Here is an 18,504-nt window from a genome sequence, read left to right on the forward strand (position 1 = left end):
TGACACTGATAATGTCACTCTGGCCACTTGGCACTCTATTCACAAACAAATATAAAGCGGCATGCATTGCAGCCCAACTTAAATCGGCTACCGTATAGGTAAGGATCAAACGCGCGACGTCATGCTCAACATGATCGATGCCGCAGCTAGTGAGTCACCTCGACTGGCCCAGTCGTGCTCTCCTAAACATTCGAGCAGTATAGCGTTCGGAGTTTCATATAAGTGCGTTAACTTGACGTCAGCGTACCCGCTGTAGCGAACGAAAATGTTCGCCTCACACAGGCCAAGATCGCCGGCTACCTTTCACCTAAAATAAAATGGTCCACGGCCACCAGACACATGTCAAACCACAGGGTCACGGGCATCTTACAATCGCACGGGTCGAAGCGCTGGCGCGGCGCGTGCATTGCTCGAAGTGAACGCGCGCACGCGCTCGGTCTGGCGAAATTGTTCTAAATACGTGCAAACCTCCAGATGGTACCTTTTATTTGAGGGAGTGTAGAGGGTCAGGCAGAGGGGGGAAGGGCACGCCGTTTTCCGCGTTCCGGCCGCGCCGCCGGTTCACGCAATTCGCGTTTGGTTGCGGAGCACGTACCTGTAGCACCAACCGCCCCGCCGCCGACGGCCCAAGTCGGCACGTACACCCTCCGATAAGGTGCTCTACCCTCCGGCGTGCACCTCCGCACATGTACCACGCATCGCCCGCGAAGTAGAAGAAGACCGCGCTCTGCATGTCCTCACCGTGGCACACGGACATAAATAAAAGGGGAGAGGCATAAGCGGCGGTTTCATATTTCATGTGTCGAGACTCGGCTTCGTGCTGGCTTGCAGCGTCAGCGCGCTCGAATGTGCTAGCGTTCGAGTTATTGGAAGTAAAGGACAACACTTTGACTCTTTCATTTTTCGTTCCCGGCGCCGGAGACTATATGGGAGCGCTATCGACCCTGACAAAGGTATTAAGGGATGCCGCATACCATTGCAGGTGTGGTGCGCGAGTTAAGCTGATTAGGAGGCAGTCGCGACCGCAGTGCTCTTGTGGGCGATGGCAAATCGATAACCGGTTTCCACGATAGGTGGAATGACTCATTAGAGACGCCAGTTGCTGACGCGCTTTTCTTCCAACAAGTTAATTATGTGCATGCTTCAAAGCAAATTAGCGAAGTTGTGCGGCACAGCTTGCTTCTCTCGCTGGTCCAGGGCGTGTAGTCTATGATTGTTGTGAGGCAGTCGTGTTTCATTGTTTTGCAGCAGCTGATTACTCCAGCAGTTTGATGCAAAACCTTTGACACGTCGCAATCCATCACTGCAGCACTTGCGGTGGTAACCTCTGCTCCTCGTATGAAAGAGTAGCGACTTGAGTATTTCTTCAAAAAATTAAAAGTCCAAACTGGCTCATTGTTCTTTCACTCTACAAGTTATTTCTATCGGTGCCAAAAATGTGAAATGCCAACAAATTAACGTCCACTGCTCGCTCAACCGATGCACGTCAACTGTGCAAGTAGAGGCTTTCGAACAGACCATATTTACACTCAGCAGGGACTATCGAAGAAACCCGGGGTCAAATTCACAAAACTGTTTGTTCGTAAGTGCTCTCTATGATAGTCCGGTCGCCTTCGCTATAATAATATGTCCAGCATCGTAACTGGAAGGAGTATTTTGTTAGGAACAACTCTAGCGTAAGTGCTTTTTGTGAATACGGGCCCAGGGCTGCCCTGATAGTAATAACATCGCAGCCCGCACTTTGCCCTCATATGTATTTACAAGGGGCACGTTTCAGTCTCCTGGACAAAAAAAAAACAAATGGTCGGTCGTCGTAAAAAGCGGCTACAAGTAGCATAGAACATGATCAAGGGAGATCTGTAAAAATATCTTCGCTGCATCTCGGTGCACGGCTTATCTGCAACAATGTTAGGGACAAACACGTCAGCTCCTTGGACCGCGGCGGACAAAACGAATGCCCTGCGCGGCCCGCCGTATTGCGCGTCGAGTCAGAAGCAGTCACTAATTGACGCAGTTGCTCCGTGAAGAAATACGGCAGCCAGTCGAGCCGCATCTTTTTTCCACTGCCCTCGCCCTCTTCTAGCTTTATAATTCAAATTGCAGCCGAGTGGGTACATTACGTCACCCCGCGAACCACCTTCGGGTTAGAAAAAAACACCGCGTAGCGGGAAGCCATCTTTGTGAAAGTGCGGCGCCCAGCTATGGCGCGCGCTCGCATCGTGAGAGGGTGTTGCCCACGAGCGAGTGAGCTTCAAGCGAGAGTGGAAAAAATAAAACAGAAAAAGGAGCCAAAGGGAAGTGGTGGACGGAGGGTATATAAGCGTGATGAACCAAGAAAGCGAAGAAAAAAAATAGAGAGAGAGACGCCGGAGATAATCCAAGGTCGCAACATGAGCAATCTCCCCCGTGATAAACTGCCGGCGCACGCATGCATATAACGGCTTATCAAGGCTTCCGCGGGGGACAATGCCAAGTGGGACGCTTGAGCAACGACGAAGCGGCCGGGCTTGCCCCGCGGTTCTTTCACAACGTGCCACATATGCTCAAAACATCGCCTGCCATATAGCACGTGGTTCCATGCGCACTTCGCTCTCGTAATACTAACTTGTACCCTTACCTTTCAGTCTGCCTGGACCACGTGAGCAGCGAAACTATAGCAAATATACTCGTCGGGGGAAGCCCACAGTTATGCGCTGCGTAACTTAACATAGAAAACTCACTGCGCATTCAAGAGGAAAAACTGATTTTGCATTGGGCTACAGAAGTTCCTCACGAGGCTACAGTTTACATGGTTGCCGCATGTACGATATCTTAAGCAGCAACTTGCCTTTTACCCACATCTGCGTTCCAGTAATGCCAGCGTATGTTGCATCGCGCCACTTCTTTGATTATGTACAACGCTCTGCGAAGGTCTCCGTCGATACGGGCTACATGGCCTACATGGCCACTTTCAAACAAATATAAAAATCAAGCGAGAACACTGGGGATATATGTCTTGGACTCCTGAGAACTATACCTCAACTATGGGCACTCTATAGCGGGAAACAAGCGCCTCTCGCTGTCCATTATATTAATGCAGCAATGTATCCATGCGCCTGTGCAATGTGTGGCACGAGTCCCTTCCACAATATCCTCTTGGCACATATCTCTCGGAAAAACTATACTGTACACATTGCGCTTATTGACCTGCCAGGCTCAAACTGCAACGTGCGCAACAACCGTTGGGTGAACAAGTATATGTGTCACTTTTCAGTGCGCACGAATGTGCGTCTGGTCACGAAAGTTCACAGGTCGATGGCGTACTAGGTTCCGCTATATTTCTGCAAGCTAATATTCCTTCAAAATCAGTTTGTGCTCACCTTGAGTCATGCTTCCCTAAGTGAAATAGTCACATGCGTTTACTTTTTCGTTTCCGCTCTATACGTAAAACGTAATTCACTATATAGGACAGAAAACGCTTCTGATATACCACTGATCGACCACTGTATAAAACCGCACTCTGAGTTGGGTTATAACTTCTCTATGTCTGATGCAAGGTCTTTATTTCCGAGCATAAGTTCCGAGGTACTTCTTCAACTAACAAGTAGGAACAGGTGGGACGTAAGATTCTTACTATGCTTATAGTAATAAGTATAACTGACATAAGTAGTCTATAACTGATATGCTAGACAGGTACACGCGACTAGGAGGATTTCCTTTCCTTCCATTTGATAACAAAATTATGCAATCACTTATTACTAATATACCTCAATTTTTTATTGGTCTGTGTGTAACGCTCTGTGCTACGTTGATACCATTGCATCGTTCTTAACCTAAAAGAAGGTATGACATCTTTGACATATCATAAGCTTTCTTTGCCCAGATGTAAAATTTGGCAGCGATGCGGTCACACGCGCATCAAAGGTCCACTGTTTGGAAAGAATTCAGCAGCCAAAAAGGACTGACCGATCACCTGAAACAACGCAGTAGTAAAGATACAGTAATGATTTTTCTTTGTAGAAATGTGAGAATCTTTCTTGTTTGTCTAGCTTCTTGCTCAGCCTAAAGAGAGCGAGGCTTTGTTCAACACATATACGATCTTTTATTTACTGAATAACGCTATGGTTCAAGAGAATCCAAAATCGTGTTGAAATTAACCCGTCCGTGACGGTATTTCGCACATTACGCTTATTCTACTATCTACATGCATTTATATGCCAGACATCCAAGCCTCACTTGCCCCCTTGTGACTGTAACAGCTGCGCCAAATGAACCATAAAGTAAAGTAGATTTTTTGTGAGCCACTGTAGAAGTGTAACACGAACAACAGGTGAATGCGTCATAAGAAATGAGTAAAACCCGGGTATAGTCTCTCAAGTTTCCTCCAGTCAGTGCCTATACAGAATGTCTTATAGAGACTTTGAAAGCTCGACAAGGATTCGCATTTAGCAGGTCGCCAGAAATAACGTGCAGGTCATAAATGTGATTCGTTACCGACTGAGGCAAGAAAGCAGTGAGCATAAGCGACATCTCTGGAAGATATGCACCCGGAGGACTGCCATAAATAGATTTCATAGGTGCCGAAATAGTAAACGATAAGAGTATGAAAATGTGGCACGAATTCTTACAATCATCATTCTGGAAATAACGCCTCGGAGTACATTAACGTTTGGTAATACTCGATGAAATGCCATCGGTTGTTTGGTTTACGGAGAAGCAACAAAAACCCGTGTAATTAATAGACACAGAGAAACGAATACAAAAAGGAAATCCGCCTTATTCTTGTCTTGGTCGGCTGGTTTCAAAATACAGTCCTTTCAGTTTCCCCAACGTTTCGAATATTCACTTCAACATATTTTCATCCCATGTTCTGGTGGCAAATATGCGTATACATTTGTATATATTAGCTTTACATTTCCACGTCTACACGCGCATTAAGTATGCACCGAGGAGAGACTTCCCTCGTGTGTAAACCGCGTATTTGTCCATTTTTATTTGAACACGATGACGCTCGCTGTGTGCGCTATCAACGGGAATGACAAGCAAGCGCGCTCAAAATTACTCGCGTATCTGCTCCGACAGGGCCAGGCAACTTCATGTCTGTTTTCTTAGTGCGATGCTTTCTCTTCTTTCTCTCTCTTCGCATTTCTCCACGATGGCATCCCGGCGCTATGAATATGTATACGTGCACGGCGGTTCGATTCCCACAAAACGCGGCATTCGGTCGCTCGGCCAAAGCGAAGGCCGTTCTCGCGGAGCGGCTGCACGCGGGCCTCCAAAGCGAGATGTGAACGCGAAGGATATGGATGGCCGTAATCACTCCACAGGTGCACCGCGCAAGGCGGTGATCCGAGCAAAGACGCAGTCATGTGGATAAAGCTCGGGAACATGCCGCGGCGCACCGCAATCGACCACGAGAACGAGGCGAAGAAAACAAAAATTGAAAACGGAACAAAGAAAGAAAGAAGCATGAAAATGGGGGCGAGGGAGGTGACAAGAGGATTAGGGACCCCGCGGCGCGCATTCACTCGGCAGCGAAGAAACGGACGAGAAGTGACGAGCCATAAAGGGAACAAGGTCGCATTGAAAAAAAAGAAAGAGCCCGAGCGGGTATTTAACGAAGTCTTTGCAACTCGAGGATGAACGAGGGATCCGAGAGGCTTTGTGGCCGGAAGAAAGAAACACTGAGTGCTTTTGCGCTTGCTGTTCTTGGGCGGTGTGGTTCGTTGTAGTGTATGATTTACAATAATGAGTTAGTGAAAAGGCAGAAACTATGTGTTTCTCATACTCATTTTTCTGGACGAGCTCGAGTGTCCGCGGTAAAGATGTATACACAAGGCGATGAGCGCGCATGATGAACTATGCTAGTCCCACGCACTGATACAGCGCAAAAATTCTGTTTGCTGTACTGAATGCCCCGTAGTCTCCTGTGAAAATAAATTAAGCGAAATAACACTGTAATGCAGGAAGTACACGCGTCAACATGTTTCCATAGTTTAAACTGACCAAGTGCAAGCTGACGCTTACCACACGAGGCAATAGTAGAACACAATGCTGATTATGCCAGAATACACGCAGTTATATGCATGCGGTTACCCCGAAGCAGGATTTCACATGCAGTACTCTTCTCGCGACGCATCGCTTCAAGTCCGTTCAAACGATGAATGACGTGCGAATCGGTGTTGTAGAGTGCCAAGGTGGGCGCCGTGGCATGGATGGATGGATGCTCAATGCAGGCAACCATTGTCAATGCCGATTGTCAATGGCGCCGCGGTGGCACAAGCTGATCGTAATGCTAGCATGTATGGTCAGACCTAGTATCCTTTTTGTACAGGAACTCACAGCTCAAATCACAAGGACGCCTCAGACGGTCGGAACAGACTCTCGATATATTAACAACAACAAATGTCACATATAATACCCTTAGTCCTTAATTTTACCATTTGCAAGTGCTCTCTGCTGTGCCATGGCTGCAACCTTACAGCCCTCCGATACTCAAGGAAGCATGTTAAGAACTTTGCTAAGCACTTTTGTTTTGCGTCTCCATGCAATGCGGCTTGTGACCGATATATAAGACCGAATTTGAACTTGGTGATGCCACAATTTGGACGGTGAAGATTGAGCGTCAGACTAAAGTATACTTCCTGCGCCTTTTGTTTCCCTTTCACCTTTAGGGTGTACAACCTTCCTGAATCTCAGTATATTGCAGCGCAATCGCTGTTTACGTTCTTCCAACGCCGATGCTGTTGGATACGAGGCTGCTGGGCCAACGAAATAAAGCAGATCTAGAAGCATGTGTGTCTATGTACAGCCCGACTAAGGACCTGCAGTGCAGAGCCAAACGGGCGCCGGAAGACGACGGCATTTCTTTGGGATCTTGCCAGGTGACAAGCTAGAGGTTATATTGAATGCGAATGCTGTCAAAGGCGTCAGCGCACTCTAACGCTTCGTGGAACAGCGCTGAACGAGCCGGGACTGTGAGATCGCGGGCGGGATGTCCCACGCACGGAGGCGTGATCCTTCTCCTTTCCGAGCACATGCAATTGCCGCGAAGATCCTGCTGTATTTGCAAACGCTTCCTAGCGGTCGAACAAGTTCCTGAAGCAGTTGACGACAAGCACGCTGCCGACGTGACCTTGAGCCGCGCAAACGAGCAACAGAAAGCCGAGATCGCGCAAGGCCAAGCGCCGCGTAACAGCGCGGCGTGGTCGGGCACGGATGCGACGCGCGTCGGCGAGTGAGCCTGAAAACACAACACTAGCACTCACCGCCATTCGAATTGAAGTTAGAGCACACTCTACACGAGATTGAAGTGTCTGTTAAAATTGGTATGTTAATGTGGCAAAGATACATCCTACCTTTCATAGTAGCCGGGCCCGCAATCACGTGTCGTCAAACGCGCCGTGGAACAGCACAAGGCACACAAACATCGAACAGAAAACAAAACAGAACTGCATCGCAGATGACACCGGTGCAGGCAGGGGCGGCGACCCCGACCCCCCAGTGGGGGCACGGGGCAACAATATGCACACGACACTGGGCTGGGGCAGAAGGAAGGGGTGGGGGGAGGTGAGGAGAGGAGGGGGGTGCAACATTCGAGCAAGTGAGCAGGTGAGGAGGGGAGGGGGGCATCACAACGACGAACAGCGACGACGACGATACGGGGGCGGGTGGGGGTGCGGGAAAAAGGCCCCGCGATGCATCAGACACGTACCCTCTCGACGCATGCCCATTTTGAGACACTTTTTGAGGCGGCAGTATTGGCACTGGTTCCGGTGGTGCTGGTCGATCGGGCAGTTTCGGTTTCCGCGACACGTGTACGTCAGGTTGCGGCGCACGCTGCGTTTGAAGAACGACTTGCATCCCTCGCAGGTGAATTGGCCGTAGTGCTTGCCCGAACTCTTGTCGCCACACACGACGCACTCGATGTTCGCGTGCTGTCCGTTCTTGTCCGACGACGAGGACGAGTGCGGCGTACCCGGGGGCAGCGGCGGCGGCAGGCCGATCACCAGGTCGGCCGGGTCCACGGAGTCTCTCCAGGGCGTCATGGCGAGCGCCATGGTGTGGCGTCGCGCCCAACGCGCGCGCCCGCTACGCGCACGGGGGGCTGCTACGGCGTCGTCGGCGGCAGCAGCAGCAGCAGGAGCCGGGAGGCCACCTCCGGCCGGCCATGGTTCACGGGGCCGATTAGTGCGTCTCTGCGCGGCGCCCCCCCGTGCCGCGGTCGTGCCCTGGCGGGATCTCTCGGGGCACGGGCGGGACCCCGGCGCTCATTGGCTGCTGGGGCCACCCGACGGGCCGCTGCGCATGCGCACAGGTCCCGCCTCCCCCGGACTCCCCCCCACCGGCGCGCCGCCGCCGCCGTCACGGCCGCCTCAGCAGCGCGCGTGGCTGCCGGGCAACGAGGAACCTCGCTGAGGCACTGTGCTGAGGAGGGCGCGAGAAGAGGCGGCGGCGGGGGTGAGAGGTGCGGAAACCTGCGCGACCCGGGACCCTGGGTCGCCTCTCCCGAGTTGAGAGGTCGCGGAGCGCGCGCGCGCCGCTGCTGTCGCCTCAGCTACTGCTGCCGTCTTCGGGCTCCCGCGGTGTATTTGAGCGGCGGGCCGCCGCTTTTGTTGGGCGCCCCGTACGGACTTGATCATCCCTGCCGCGCGTGCCTCTTGTTGGAGTCGAGTGCGGGCATGCGCGCACGCGTCCGCCGCACTTGGGTTTTCAGTGATGCCTTTCCCGGGATGAAGGCGGACGCAATTTTGTCATTGCGAAGTGATTGTGGCGGTTGATTCCGGCTAATGTTAAGACGATGATATTTGATTGACATTATTTTGTCTTTGAAATGTGTTTCGTGTATAACATCCAACAATGTTTTTTCTGAGGGTTTTCCTGTCATGAAAACGCGTGAGCTCATTTTCGGGAGGTTATGAATCGAGGTTTCATTGCCCGCTTTCCGTAGTCCTCTCTGCTTGTGGCACCGACGTCGCAAAGGTTAACTATTATAATATAGTAATATTATATATATTTTTAAAGGCCCCTCCCCCTACGGTAATGTCCAAACTTTAACATTTCATCGTATGTACGTGTGGTTTACGTCTGGTGAGACTAGCGTACAAGCTCAAGCGATTACCATCTTTATTCTGAGGAGGCGCTTTCACTTTTACGCGGTCATTGCATCTGAGGAATATAGGTCGTCTTTAAATAGCATTATTTTTTGAAACACCAGAAATTAATGCATCTTGGCTAATTATACGTGCCTCGCGCGAAGAGATTCGCTCATTGCAACTACACGTATATATAGTAGGCCCGCAGCAGCGTCTCACTGGCTATGGGGTTGTGCTGCTCAGCACGTGGGAATGGGTTAGATTCCATCTCGTTACGGACCCATTAGGTTGAGTCGGAACTCAAACACGGCCGCACTGTGACGTTGTTCACGGAGGACTCCAATGACGAAATAACCGTTATAGTCATGAAAATACCCCGTAAGCATCTCTTCAGTAAGTTTCCAGACTCTGAACTTTGGTTCTTTGAGAAATTTCAAATTTCGTTTTGTAATAGGTGCGTGTTATTTCCTAATGTAATCGCAAACGGTTTGGCTCACAGGATGGCATCGAAACAGCACTTTTGTAAGATCTGTGGTCTACAAACTTTGACTATAGTTAGAGCGCGTCAAGGCATAACTCTCATTGACCGCTTCCATGTAGAGAGAAAGCAAATAGACTAAATGGAAGCATTACTTCACGCAGCCAGCCTTCGCAAGGCAACTAACTCTCCGTGAAATAATTGCGCTTAATTCGCTTTATATCTGCCTAAAAATTTGGTCCAGTACATCACCCTGCGTTCGATGGATTAGGCTCAGTGTGTGTTGGTTCCCGGTATAGGTCTCAATAGATGTGCAATTGTTCGGCTGCTTTGCCAACCTCTCCGGGCACATTTTCTCCCGATATGATTGCGCAAGTTCAGTTGTTTATTATAATTTATACATTTATCGTGTTCGTTGTATAGCGTGCGGGTTCTGATCTCGTACGTTGCTGTCGCAACCATTGTCTTTCCGGAATGGCGTGCGCGAACTCGTGTTGGGCGGTAGTGGAAGACGGGTAAAACTTACCGCGACATGACCACCTGTTACGTCGAGTCTTTCTGGCTTCAACTTTATACCTCGCCACGCTCCTTCCTAATTCGTTGGTTTCTTCATGCTGGCTTCACTCGACTCTAGGTAGGCAAGAAGAAACCGTCCTTCTCGCAAATAGAACCAATAAAAAGAAAAGACATATAGGCAAAACTATTGCTTGTTGCACATTCAGCACGTATGGGACAAGGCCATTATTGAGCAGTTTGACGCAAATGTAGCGTGATAAAGGCGCGCCATTAGTTCCCAATACGAAGCCCCTCAATTGGCCACCAAAGAGTTCCATTCAGCCTGGCGCATCTGTCAACAAAATGGGCCCATATTGCACCTCCCTCTTTAGTAGAGAAAAAGTAAGCTGCATCGTGTTTTGTTCGCTGGTGTGGCATGAGCGTGTAATCTACGTAAGGCAAGAAAAAAAAAATTGTTGGAAAACATGACGCCATCCACCATGTGACAATAAGTGCACCAACTTCGCAATCTCGCGAAGCACGCTGCAGAAAGGCAGAATTCGTGCGCCGTTCTTTCGGGGGGGATCAGCGAGCGCTCCCAATGACCTCAACATTCCGAGCCGCTTTGTCAGCAAGGGATTCGCACCACCCCACCGCGACATCACCCCCCCCCCCCTCCCTCTTGCTTTTTCTCTTTCTTTTATCCCTGTCGTTCGCGGCCATATTTTGATTCATTCAGTCACCCGCACGCGTTCTCCCTCGGGCGTTTTCTACATATCTCCTGAATATTTGCTTTTTAATATGCGCTTCTCCGTCGACCACAGGCCCGCGACCCCCGCGCTCTAGATGCACGCGCTCGCTCGCGACCGCGCATTTCCTTTTATGCACACCCCCTCCTTCCACATCGTGGTCTCAGGGGTGCCCACATCCACCCCCTCATCTTTTCTCCCCCCCCCCCCCTCCCCTCCCGCAACGTATCACGAGTACTCACCGAGTGATATTCTCCGGGTCTTTGCGCCCTCCACCCATCCCAATTTATCTGTTCGTTCTTTTCCCCTTCGTTAGTGAGGTCGCGAGCGCAGTTTCTTTTTTTTTTTTCCTGTCGCCGCACTAGACCCCCACGCGTTGCGGCGAGTATAAGGGGGCAACGCGCGCGGGGTGTAGTGTTAAGACCGCAAGGGTCGAACCTCGGGGGTCGCGCGACCGACCGCCACCGCCGTTGGGGCTTTAAACCGCGACCAAGCTCCGCTTCCTTCCTCCCTATCTGAGGCTGAGGTGCGCCGACCATCGCTCACCCGTCGTGCGTCTGTGCGGCTGGCGTCGTCGTGATGCCCGTAACGGGTCGCTTGTCCCTTTTCCTCCGTCTCTTCCTCACGCGGATTGCGTGGACGCCGGAAGCCACGCTGTAGGGAAGAAGAGGATGTGGTAAGAGAATGAAGGGAAAAAAGGGGAAGCTCACTCTCGCGCAGATGTGTTAGGGGAGGAGAAAAATTTGAAGGCAGAGAGAAGCCAAGGTCTCCTCCTTGCCGGCGCGTGACTCATAATTTCTGTTATGCGTTTTCTTTCTTTCCTATTTTTTTTAAGCGACGTCCCTCCCTGTCCGCGTCTGCGCTCGCCGATATGGGCGCGTGTGTTACGCAAAGCCGTGCATATATATCGCGCCCCTCTTGCGTATACGGCATGGTGGCGACGTCAGACAGCACGCGAGTGGTGTGTGTGTCGCGGGCAGCCCTGAACGTAACGTCGCAGTCGTTTCTCCCCTTCGTTCTCTGCTGTCGCGGATTCATGCGTTGCTTTCGACTTCGTTGCTTATACCGGTGTTTACGTTGTAAATGAGGGACGCACTATGACTGTCTTAGCCAGTCCTCATTAAGAACAGAATTACGTCACTCATCGAGTTCGAACATAATGTAGTGATGACCCAGGGGACATTTTTCTTTCTTCTGGCACGCAAAAGATGCATTTCACTGAAGGCTGTGAATGTATGTACTCCGCATCATGAATTTGTTTCGCTCTTGCTGTCGATTTTGATTTCAAAAGTGTTCTCTGTAAGCTCAATTTTTGCGAGAACGATTATCCAGAAATGCGCAGAAGAGGGTAACAATAATGAGCTTGCAGATGATGCCAAGGCGGGAGTGTACACTTCGAGTATACCTGTGCCGCGTGTCGGGGCTTAATTCCGCTATATATAGAACAAATCGTCGGTTTGGCTGAAGAAGCGAGTTATTGAACAGAAGCATCAGCATGGATTCGAAATATTAATCGATCGGCTGTCTACAGCAAGCGGAAACAGGTCTGTATAGTACGAAAGATCAGAAAGGACGGCTACTATGTAACAAGGTAACTGTGTCACTGTCTAAAGGCACCCTTCGGAACCTCTCGCCGACGCTGCTACTTTCTTGCTTACCCTCTCCTCTTTTCATTGCAGGCATCTTGGTCCGAGTCTGGTGCGGCATCTGCAACGTTGTACACAAACAACCCATCGTTGTTGCGTACTCCTGGGTAGCCTACCGTACTGCTGCCGAGAAGTAGCGGCGCCTGCCTATCGAAGCTCGACCGACATTACTTATTGGGTAGCGCGGCGTTGCCGGCGGGCTGCAGGCATGCGGTAGATCATGGCGACCAAGCAGGGGCGAGACGATTTGCTAGTGCGAAACTTGCACGGTTCATTCAAAGGTAGTTGAAAGAAAATAAGAAAAGCATGAACTATGAAGTCTCAAGTATGAAGTATATCAAAGTACATTTCGGAGCCCCTTAAATAGCTCTCTACAAGTGTGGGCGGGATCTTGCTTCCATCGATGACACGTGACAGGCACGGAGAGAGGGCCCCTCCTCCTGCAATACCAAGCACGGGCAGGAGAGGTCGATCCTCTCATCGACGAATCCGGGGAGAAGGTCGGGTGAATGACCCCTCCGGTGCACGTGGGCTCCGGTCCAGAGAAGGTCGGGTGAATGACCTGTCGCCACGTGGTGTCAGACGCCAACCCTAACATCGTATACGTGGCCGGATGATGCATTTCTTCTCTCAAACGTTTCAACTTTTTTGGCCCAATGATTTTCACTCCGTGCTAGCCTATAAGTCAGTTTGGCTATCGACCGTTCGTGAAGCAATGCGGTTTAAAAAATTGATATCGGGCGTCATGTATACGCAAATCTACGCATGATCACAGGTGCCGCTATTGAAGACAACTGGATAATGCTACCGACCCCATAATAACGCTCGTATAGGACGCGTGCTCGTGCGCAGGCATTCACAATCCGCAGTTTTTCCGTGTTGTTAAAGTTCCCTCTTTTCCCTCCGCCATGTGTAGGTGTCTCCGTGGTTATTCCCTCTTCGCCTGTACCTCTTCATCTGTCTTGTACGTATGTTGGAAGGGTGGGTTGAAGGGGTTGCAGAGAGGCGAAAGCTATGTATAGAATCTCTTCAACGCGTCGCAGGAACCCATATAGAACGTGTCATTGACTCCACTTTCAGAATTTGCAGATGATTTGCTCATATTTGGTTACAAATCTTTGAAGAAGTTAAGGTTCGTACCGCTATAAGAAAATAGTGCATGGACAATTACTGGTAAATATGCTCAAACCGTGATAATTTACTGGGTTCCCTTTTTGACGAGACGAATTATAAACTAGCGAGTCCACTTCTGTTTGGGAAATGTTCTTTGAGAGCTGTATACATAGGTCTGTGTTGTACCGGGGGGGGGGGGGCACTTGCACCCCTCCCCCCTTTTGACAGTGGAGGGGCAAAGTATGCCATTTGACCCCTCCCCCCGCCATCCCCACACACACTTTTAAGCGTGGGCACTTTCAAACAAACACAGGTGAAGCAAACTTCTTTTTTATTAAGTGGCCACGTAAGTAACGCTTTTTATTTACTGCGTATTCCATGTTTGGGCGGCGAGGGTTGTCTTTTGTGCCACATGAGGACGCACTGTAGCGGATGGCGTGCGGCATTCACCATACGAGCTCGCATTGTGGAGAATGCCTCGCTGGGCAGTTTCCGCTTTCATAAATTTCAGCTTGCGGTACTTACATCATGCCCAGTTTTCGGGACCACCTAATCGTATTTAAAACACAATATTAAACTACTTATATTTAAACTGCTGGCGAGGGGGCGCGGCTGATTAAGCTATTGTAATGAGTCGCCCCCAACAATATATATTGGTGTGCTTTGCGGCATGAAATCGTTGGATTATCAAACGTTGGAACTATTGAATCTATGTCCAGAGATAGTCTACTATGCGTTGCAGTTTGAGTCTCTTATCGCCATAAGAAAACTAATCATATCTCTTACAGGTCTAATTTTTGAATTTTGTTGTGCAGTCACGACTTATCGTAGATGTTCTCTTGAAAATAACTTTGGTCGAACGTACATAGCTATTCCAATTCCAATTGAACACTTACGTGATTTTTTTTTCCAAAGGCACGTGTCACTTTTGACTTCGACAATTTTATTTTCAGGCTGTTTCTCAATAAGAGTTACACTATCACCTGTTTCCTGCCAGGAGAAATAATAGCAGATTTATCGTATTTTGAAGAAACGGGAGTGACTTCTTGGTGACGTGTACCGAAAATTTAAACTGTGTAGGTTGCTTATGTTTTCTGATAACAGTTACCGAGTGCTCGCTTTCTCCCATTTTTTTATAATCGAGTGCTCCACGAAAGCTGATCTGGCCAGGAAACAACGTGATTGAAGAAAATGTACCCAAGCCAACTGAAAAACGAAAAGAAAAACGAAAATGGTTTTGACGATTTTGCACCCAATACAGGTGCCTTGTTCACAACGAACAAGGCGCATGGCGGTCTTTATTATGTACTTGCCGAATGACGTAATGCGTTTGCGTATAACTCAGGGAGGGGTCCCCGTCTCCGAGTTATCGTGTGCGCCGAGAGAGAGAAGAGAGTTGAAGGGCATAGAAGTTCACCACAGGCTAGGTTCAAGGAGCAGGCGGGATGGTAATTTCTTCTCTTTAGTGACGGAAGATAATTGCCAGTCAATACTGTGACGTGTATTTTCGTGATTCTCTGCCAGGGCGTTTGACACTGTTTGCTCTTTGGCTACATTATTGCGGTGCTGTTGCAGCCTTCTTTTTCAGATCCCAGTTATTAAGTTCCCCGGTAGTAGACTATGGTAAATGTGCTGTGCGATGTAACATGTGTCTTGATGAATTAACATGTGGGCATGGTTTCAAACAGAACAGTCGTGTGCGGGCAACATATCAAATTATGCGAAAGTATGCGATGTAATTACAGGAAACTGAAACTTTAATTGCAGCTGCTTGGAAGAAACAGCTTCGCTGGAAATACGGTCGTAGTTCTCCAAAGTAGCACACATCTGCTGTGTTCTTTTCTTGTGAATATTGAAATTATAATTAATCTGTATTGTAGTTTGTTGTGTATGACTTCAGAAATTATTACCTTAACTAGCGATACATTCGTCCTGTAGACTTAACCACCAAGTACAATTCTTTAGTTGCACCCGCCGTGGTTGCTCAGTAGCTATGGTGTTGGGCTGCTGAGCACAAGGTCGCGTGATCGAATCCCGGCCACGGCGGCCGCATTCCGATGGGGGCAAAGTGCGAAAACACGCGTGTACTTAGATTTAGGTGCACGTTGTGGTGGTTGAAATTTCCGGAGTCCTCCACTACGGCGCGCCTCATAATGAAAGTGGTTTTCGCACGTAAAATCCCATAATTTAGTTTTTTTTTATTTATTAACATTGTTTATAGCCAATGTGATTTCTTTTATGCACCTTACTGCTGCTACTGGGCGGGACCTCTGTCAGGCACTCATTGCCTTTGTCCCTGCATCATCTTGAAATTTCGTACAGTGTCAAGAAATAAATGCATATTAAAATAATTGTTCTGTACCCCATGGTTCCGAATGAAATATATATATAAAAGACAGAGAGAGGGAGATCAGATAGTTTGCGGTATCCCCCCAATCTCGATAAATAGCGTATGCGCCACGAGCTATATATCGTCGCCAAGGGCCTACCTGTTGTTGCGTTAGTACTCTTTCTTTAGGACGGCAACAGGAAAGGCAATGACACCGCAGAAATTAGTGACGTGCGAAGAGACAATCCCCGCCCATTCACCACCGGGATCAGCCAAGCTTCGTCCAACGCGCACGGTCCTCGCTCGCGGCGCCGCCGGGGCCCTATCGCGCACTCTCGGGCAGCACCGGCAAGCGGCTCTTCTCCGCGTTCAGCCAGGCTCGGTTTCGGCAAAAGTCGAAACGATTCCGATTTTTTTTCCTTCTCATTTTCTGGTTCTTTTATTCGAGCGCAACCCCAGAGAACAGGTTTACGGCGGCTGCACGGGCCCTCCGCTTGCTGCATCTCCTCGAGTAGGGGTCAGACAAGGTCACAGGAGGTCACTGGCCACCTCCGCTTATAACGGCAACACACCGGCCACGCTCCCCTTAGCGTCACACCACGCACGCAAGGGCGAGCGCAGTTGGTGCGTGAGTGTGTGTGTACGTGCGCAGCGCTTGTTGAGTATGCGCACTGTTTTTTTTTTTTTTTTTTTTTTTTAAGGAGGGCGTGCCCCTTGCTCCCTTCGTGGCGGTGGCAGCGGTTCCCTCTGCGCGGTGCGGAGGTACGCACTGGGTTCGGTTTTCCGCAGCGCCGACGCGCGAACCGTCCGGTGAAATGCAGCCGTTGATCTTGTTTTGCCCAAGATCGCGCATGTGAGTCCCGGAGAGTTAATTCCTACCGATCTGTTCGTTATCATTACCCGTACACTGCTCGCTTAGTCAAATCTTGCTCTCATCAATCGGGCCGCAAAGCTGCGAAAGCAGTGCGGCTTTGTAATGTACGATCAGCTGACATGAGAGTTGAAGTCCATATATATATACGTACTGTGCTTTGCACATTGTCCACAGTAATGGCTTGTACATCAGTAAACCCGTATACTCTATATATAACCTCCTTCCCCGATATTTCTTTTTGCAGTTGATTCCTCTTCCGTAACGTATAACAAACCAGACGTGTGCGCCTGGTTTATGTTACTTGCTTGGTGACGCAAGAATATGGGGTTTTTGGGATGTCACACTATATTGGGACGATGCCTAAGTTCGAGGAGGAGGAGGAGGAGGAAGAAAGAGAGCAGGCGGGGATGTTAACCAGAAATGCATCCCTGTTCAAAGCACGCAGGGAGAAAATGGTGAAAACAGGAATACAGGCATCGACGCTTTCTCATTTGTGTACCTCTGCATGGATTTGTTTCTCTGTCTGCCTTTTAGTACGACCTCACCGCTTCAAGTCCTCAACCCATCTGTTCTGTGGATGATTGTATTTAATTCCGTGCGTTTTAAACATCCTGCTTCCTATCTCTTCCTCTGCCTTTGTTATAGCTTGATGCTCATAGCAATTGCAATTATGGAGTCACAGATTGTTCCTTCTCCTATAAGCACAAGTCACATCCCCGTCTCGACACATTATATAAAAGAAAGAGCTCTACTTGTCCCTGTGAATGCCATATACATCGCGTACGAACAATCAATGAAGGACACGAACACAGGACAAGCGCTGTATTATATATAATCACATGTAACCAAGTAACCGAGCCAGCATGTGCTTATGATCTACTTCTGTCTTTAGCCAGTAGCACGACGATTTGCATGGTAAGTAAGAGGAATGTCAGGAAATTTACAGCGCTCCTCTTGTCATTTCTTTTGCTTCCCATGTAGATCATCGCGCTGCTAACCAAAGATGCAACATTACCAACGTGTCCCCTCAGCCACCTTTCGAACTGCTTCTGTCGTTTCTGGCATATCGGGATCACAAGTTATGTGTGTTCGACTATCTGCTTAATCTGCTTTTTTAGCTTTAGCCATAGTTTAGTAAACGATATATTTTCCCGATGCCGCCATCTTGTCTTCTGGATGCTGCCGACAATTGTTCGAGTTTGCATCTTCGCCTGAGGAGCCTCGTGACCCGAAGTCATCAAAATTGGCAGACTTAGAACGTGACACGAATAATACCGGGTGTTTCATCAAACACTTTCAAACATTTTTGAAAGTTGGCTGTGATAACACTATTCTAGTCCGTGAGCTGCTCTGCTGCAAGAGGCGGACATTACTAGGACAAAAAATTGAAATGCATAATCAACCAATTAACTCACTAATCAAGTTTTTATTTAATTCTCTTATGGCACATATTGCAATTTACAAATTCTATCCAGGGAGTTCGCAAGGTGGGTCCGCTTGGAACGAATTCTCAGGATGACACCAGTTTCGAGATATTAATTGCCGAACTTTGCGGAGACACGCAGTGGCGTTCCCGTTACTTTTGGGCTTCAAAGCTTAAAACGACGTCTTGTTTTTGCTGCAAGTTTGACGGCGCATATCTTGTAGTGTCATCACACAATCCTATGCAAATGGATGTGCCTTGCGACCTCACCCACTAGAGGTTGCAGATTGCAATATGTGCCCTGAGATAATTAGTTATAAACT

At 49.1% G+C, this 18,504-nt stretch overlaps 1 protein-coding gene across 2 annotated transcripts in view; it reads right to left on the reverse strand.

The window, feature by feature from the left end:
• Nucleotides 1-8,193, reverse strand: part of svp (COUP transcription factor 2) — a gene marked incomplete at its 3' end in the record, with an annotated part of 154,949 nt that extends 146,756 nt beyond the window's left edge. Inside the window, 1 exon segment of one of the 2 annotated variants that reach the window (XM_075681055.1) lies at nucleotides 7,694-8,193. In XM_075681055.1, coding sequence (XP_075537170.1) covers nucleotides 7,694-8,039 — 346 coding nt within the window. In that variant the 5' untranslated portion in view covers nucleotides 8,040-8,193. 2 annotated transcript variants of the gene reach the window in all.
• Between the last annotated feature and the right edge of the window lie 10,311 nt (nucleotides 8,194-18,504).

The sequence above is a fragment of the Dermacentor variabilis genome, chromosome 2 (assembly GCF_050947875.1).
Source record: "Dermacentor variabilis isolate Ectoservices chromosome 2, ASM5094787v1, whole genome shotgun sequence".
In the NCBI taxonomy this organism is placed as follows: domain Eukaryota; kingdom Metazoa; phylum Arthropoda; class Arachnida; order Ixodida; family Ixodidae; genus Dermacentor; species Dermacentor variabilis.